General features: G+C 40.2%; 1 protein-coding gene across 1 annotated transcript; it reads right to left on the reverse strand.

The window, feature by feature from the left end:
• Positions 1-806: 806 nt before the first annotated feature.
• On the reverse strand, positions 807-3,048 carry LOC117508996 (odorant receptor 131-2-like). The gene is made up of 2 exons (XM_034168821.1): positions 2,348-3,048; positions 807-985 (listed from the first exon to the last, which is right to left on the reverse strand). Exons 1-2 carry the CDS (start codon positions 2,976-2,978, stop codon positions 807-809), a joined length of 810 nt encoding a protein of 269 aa, XP_034024712.1. The 5' UTR covers positions 2,979-3,048.
• Positions 3,049-6,000: the final 2,952 nt, after the last annotated feature.

Consider the following 6,000-nt stretch of genomic DNA (forward strand, 5'->3'; position numbering starts at 1 on the left):
ATAGTCTGCCGCTCATCAGCCGCTCATTCACAGCAGGTGTGCAGCCAAGATCAGCAGTGGGGAGCAGCAGGTGAGGAACAGAACTGAGGACGCCATTTGGGGGAAAACTCACACATAATAATGTTAAAAGCAGATAAAAACCAGGGGTGAGGGGGAACCACAACACTGTCAAGACTTTCTAAATATCTGCACTAAATCTGAACAGGAACTCTGGTTTTATTTATTTATTTTTTATTGTTATTCATGTTATTTCATGATATTTTAGTGTGTGTTTGTGTGCTTGATCAACAATTGCACCTTTAAAGTGTGTCATACAGCTGTTGTCCATTTGTTTGGAGTGGTGTGTTCACACGGAGGAGCATGCGTGTGTGTGTGTGTGGGGGGGTTGTTTGACACCATACCATCATCTTGCCAAGGATACCAAAATGTCTTGAGCCGGCTCTGTGCACCAGCATGGAGATGGGGTGGGTCGTGCTGACACGATCTGTAACTGCAACCAAATTTTCAGTGTGTGTGAAGTAAACTTCTCATTTACATTTCTCACAATATGTTTCACAATTATTTTACCTTGATCAAGTGCAAAGTTTATTTTCTTCATCACACTCCTTGCAGATGTGACAGATAATGACCAAAGCAAAGGAAATCAAGCTCATATCAAGACTCCTAAACCATACTTCATCTGAAACATGATTTGGTATGCTCTGACATGTTTCAGGAAAGTAAAAATAAATAAATAAATAAATAAAAATTGATAATCACTGGCATTTTTAGTTGCAAATTTCCAGTGTGACAATCATTTATTATAGTTATTCTTTTAATTTCTGCAAGAAAAACATGTTTTTCTTAAGTACATGAAATAATTTGTCATCCCTAAATCCAGAAATAAGTGAACTGAGACACCTTGGAGTAATATTAGAGCAGAAATAGTTAATAAACCTCACAGTGACAAACATCTTTAAGTCAATATGAAACACTGCAGCTTCTACAACCCCTGGCAAAAATTATGGAATCACCGGCCTCGGAGGATGTTCATTCAGTTGTTTAATTTTGTAGAAAAAAAGCAGATCACAGACATGACACAAAACTAAAGTCATTTCAAATGGCAACTTTCTGGCTTTAAGAAACATGATAAGAAATTAGGAAAAAGATCCGGTCTATTTGCAGGCCATGACATTGACCCTATGTGTCTTTTTGCAAGGAATGTTTTCACAGTTTTTGCTCTATGGCAAGATGCATTATCATCTTGAGAAATGATTTCATCATCCCCAAACATCCTTTCAATTGATGGGATAAGAAAAGTGTCCAAAATATCAACGTAAACTTGTGCATTTATTGATGATGTAATGACAGCCATCTCCCCAGTGCCTTTACCAGACATGCAGCCCCATATCATCAATGACTGTGTAAATTTACATGTTCTCTTCAGGCAGTCATCTTTATAAATCTCATTGGAACGGCACCAAACAAAAGTTCCAGCATCATCACCTTGCCCAATGCAGATTCGAGATTCATCACTGAATATGACTTTCATCCAGTCATCCACAGTCCACGATTGCTTTTCCTTAGCCCATTGTAACCTTGTTTTTTTTGTTTAGGTGTTAATGATGGCTTTTGTTTAGCTTTTCTGTATGTAAATCCCATTCCCTTTAGGCAGTTTCTTACAGTTCGGTCACAGACGCTGACTCCAGTTTCCTCCCATTCGTTCCTCATTTGTTTTGTTGTGCATTTTCGATTTTTGAGACATATTGCTTTAAGTTTTCTGTCTTGACGCTTTGATGTCTTCCTTGGTCTACCAGTATGTTTGCCTTTAACAACCTTCCCATGTTGTTTGTATTTGGTCCAGAGTTTAGACACAGCTGACTGTGAAAAACCAACATCCTTTGCAACATTGCGTGATGATTTACCCTCTTTTAAGAGTTTGATAATCCTCTCCTTTGTTTCAATTGACATCTCACCTGTTGGAGCCATGATTCATGTCAGTCCACTTGGTGCAACAGCTCTCCAAGGTGTGTTCACTCCTTTTTAGATGCAGACTAATGAGCAGATCTGATTTGATGCAGGTGTTAGTTTTGGGGATGAAAATTTACAGGGTGATTCCATAATTTATTCCTCAGAACTGAGTGAGTCCATATTTTTTTTTCCCTCTGCTTGGTCTAAAAAGTAACCATTACTGACTGCCACAATTTTTTTCTTGATTTCTTATAGTGTTTCTTAAAGCCAGAAAGTTGCCATTTGAAATGACTTTAGTTTTGTGTCATGTCTGTGATCTGCTTTTTTCTACAAAATTAAACAACTGAGTGAACATCCTCCGAGGCTGGTGATTCCATAATTTTTGCCAGGGGTTGTATGAACGGGCTCCACAGCTGGATGAGGCAGAGGAGCAGCTGGAAAGCATGAAGAGCCACTGTTCTGAGAGCTTTACTTGTTGATTCTTTATCCTCTCCTGCTGCAGTTTTGGCTACTTTCAAGATTTTAAAATAGCAGAATGCAATAACAATACACATGACCAAAAAGTAGAACTGATGTAACGCTGACTTAAGGTGACCCTGTCCCCTGTGAATAATGAATGTCTGCAGGGAACATAACTGCTGTTGCTTATAGACATTTTGTTCAACTGATGCAAAAAATATGGAATAATCAACCATGCAGGGGAATAAGCTGAGAGTGTGAATAATGAGGATACAGTGCACAGAGCGGTGTGTCGAGCACAGCTCTTCGTATCGCAGGGGCATGCAGATGGCCACATATCGCTCCAGAATCATCGCTGTCAGTGTTAGAGGTGTGACTAACATGTACATAACTGTCACAATACAAATAATGACACATAGCCAAACTGGAATGGTTATCTGGGACTGCATTAAAATCATCAAGATATCATTCATTAGTAAAATGAAACTATCAGAATGTAAAATGACGGTAAACAAGATGTAACATGCAACTGCATGAAAGCAGTCATTTTTAAAAATGGTTACAATCATTAACAAATTGATAGGGAAAAAAAATCACCACCAGAAGGTGAATTACGATGAATCCAACACAATACTTAGGTTCTGAATATCCAACATTAATGAAGGAACTGTTCTCACCCATTTGTTACTTCAGTTCTGGAAAAAAAAAACATAAATATCTGTGGCAGTGCAAATATACAATCAAATATCATGTGTAATTCATTAAAAAACTGAATTCCAGTTCCAGAAACAAAGTCCTGTTTGTCTGTGGTGCTGCAATCTTAGTTCAGCAACAGCAGTTTACCAAATGTTCCCAGGAGTAGCACAGTGTTGTAGATGTCTTCTGATGAGCTCTGTGCAGTTTTCTGAAACATATAGAAGACTGACTGACATTTACTGTGACTCTCAGTATCGGTGAGTTTTGTCCTGGAGAGACTCCAATGTGACCTCATCAGTTGGGCTCCTCCAAAATACATTTTTGTGTATTTTTGTTATCTTCAACAAAGAGGTTATGTTTTCACTGGTGTTTGCTTGCTGTTTGTCTGTCAGCAAGATTTTTCAAATGTTTTTTAAAGAAATTTTTCCTTACCTTTTGGGGATCCTTGAAATGTGGGAATATTCAGCATTTTTTTTTTTTTCTTGTTGGGGAAAAATGGTGGGGGAACAGAATTTGCAGGAAATATGTAAATCCGAGGTCTGTTAGAAAAGTATCGCATGCTGAAATGACCAGATCATTTCCAAAAGCGCCTTCGTGTTGAAGCCTCACAGGACATGTTGTGACATGTCCACCTCTTCCACAATTTCTCGGATAGTCACATGACTGAAAAGCCACCAAAAGCCGTCTGAATCTTCCGAATGGTGGAAGAGGTGGGCATGTCACAACATGTCCTGTGAGACTTCAACACGGTGGCGCTTTTGCTCCGCCATCAGCTTTGTGCCGAAGCCATTGGCATGAATTTCGCTGCAACACTTTTCATGGCCAAATTGGAATGTGCCAAAAAAGTGCTGATGTCCACCTCTTCCGCAATTTCTCGGATAGTCAGACGATGGTCCCACATCACCACAGCGTTCACTTTGGCAATGATCTGGTCATTTCAGCATGTTGATGGCCAACCGGAGCGTGGCTCGCTCTCCACCATTGTGCGGACATCTTTAAACCGGTTGTACCGCTCCTTAATCTGTGTGATGCCCATAGGATCGTCACCGAAAGCCATCTGAATAATCCGAATGGTTTCCACCTGGCTGTCGCCCAGTTGCTGGCAAAATTTGATGCGTCACTGCTCCAGTCATTCCGTCTTTTTCCTTGGAATGAAAAAATGCCGAGAGACTACACCCATCCTCACACAAAGGCTGCTTACAAGCAAATGACGCAATCGACAGACGTGAAAAAATTCAAGCATGCGCACGCAGGTTCAAGGTTTGCTCATGCAAGCACATGATTCAAATCCATCAGGTTTTTGAAAAAAATAAAAAGGGCCGATACTTTTCTAACAGACCTCATATGCATTTTTAAGTATAGTCAGATCCACAAATATTTGGACAATGACACACTTGTAATTTTCCTGACTATCCCACCACAGTAGTGCAGAAATGAAATAACAAAGATGTACTTGTACCTGCTTTGCACAGTCTCTCAAACTCAGTTTTGTTTATTCTTGCCAATGCCAAAGGTTGTGTTATCACTGCTGCCTGTCGGTGAGTCTGTGTAACTCAGGATGTTTCTTCTCGCCCCAAACTACTAATATTCCGAAAAACATCCCACAAGCAAGTTATTGGTGGGACCTACTGGGCTGCTGCACACGTTGACTGCTTTAGTTTTTTCCAAGCATTAATTTCAATTTCAATTTATTTTCATTTATATAGCGCCAAATCATGACAAAGTTGCCTCAAGGTGCTTCACACAAGTAAGGTGTAACCTTACGAACCCCCAGAGCAAGCACACAGGCGACAGTGGTAAGGAAAACTCCCTCTGATGATTTGAGGAAGAAACCTCAAGCAGATAAGACTGAAAGGGGTGACCCTCTGCTTGGGCAATGCTACCAACACAATTCACAGAACAATTCACAAAACAATTTACAAAATGAAAATACAGGAAATTTTGCCAGTGCATAAGACCAGAGGGTTGCAGAAGTAAATACCACACCCACATCTGGATGGAGTTGCACCTCAAACAGAGAGAGAAAAAAAACAGAATCAGGCATCAGAAAGACAACATATACAGTATAAATTGTCAGCATCGAGCAGCAAGAGAAACAGAAGAAATACTAAGGTGATCATCGGCCACTAGCCCTAAGCTTCATGAAAAGACCCAGAATTTAGATAAAGCTGAGGCCGCAGCCCGCTCCGTTTCCAAATAAAATTCATTTAAAAGGGTAAAAAGCCAGTATGCTAGGCATACAAAAGGGAAAATAGGTGCATCTTAAGTCTGGACTTGAAAGTCTCTATAGAATCTGACTGTTTTATTGATGCAGGGAGATCATTCCACAGAACAGGGGCATGATAAGAGAAAGCTCTGTGACCTGTAGATTTTTTATTCACCCTACACCCTACACAAAGTAGCCTTGCACACTGAGAACGCAGAGCCCGGGCTGGTACGTAGGGTTTAATTAGTTAACAAGTTGAGACTGTGGCCTGCTTCTGTAGTCGTGTCCATAAAAATCACAGAGGGATATGCTTTCCAAACTTAATACCCATTACTATATTGCATAATGTTGAAATTGAGGATGGCCCAGTGGTTGTTCCAGCAACAACAAAGATTTCATGTCTGCTACCTACAAAGTACGTGGAATGTCTCAAACCTAAACCTACTTCTAGGCATCTTATATATGCTACTCTGGAACCACCCCTAAACCCAAACAGTTCAACTGTCAACCCCACTGAGGTCCTTAGACTGGGTCTCATTAACATAAGATCACTGTCCTCAAAATCATTGTTGGTCAATGATCTAATTATTGATCTTCACTTAGATATGATTGGGCTATGTGAAACCTGGCTTAAACCTACAGCTGTCCTCCCCTTAAATGAGGCCTGCCCACCAGGATATACATTTAGT

This window comes from Thalassophryne amazonica, chromosome 4 (assembly GCF_902500255.1).
Source record: "Thalassophryne amazonica chromosome 4, fThaAma1.1, whole genome shotgun sequence".
Classification (NCBI taxonomy): Eukaryota; Metazoa; Chordata; class Actinopteri; order Batrachoidiformes; family Batrachoididae; genus Thalassophryne; species Thalassophryne amazonica.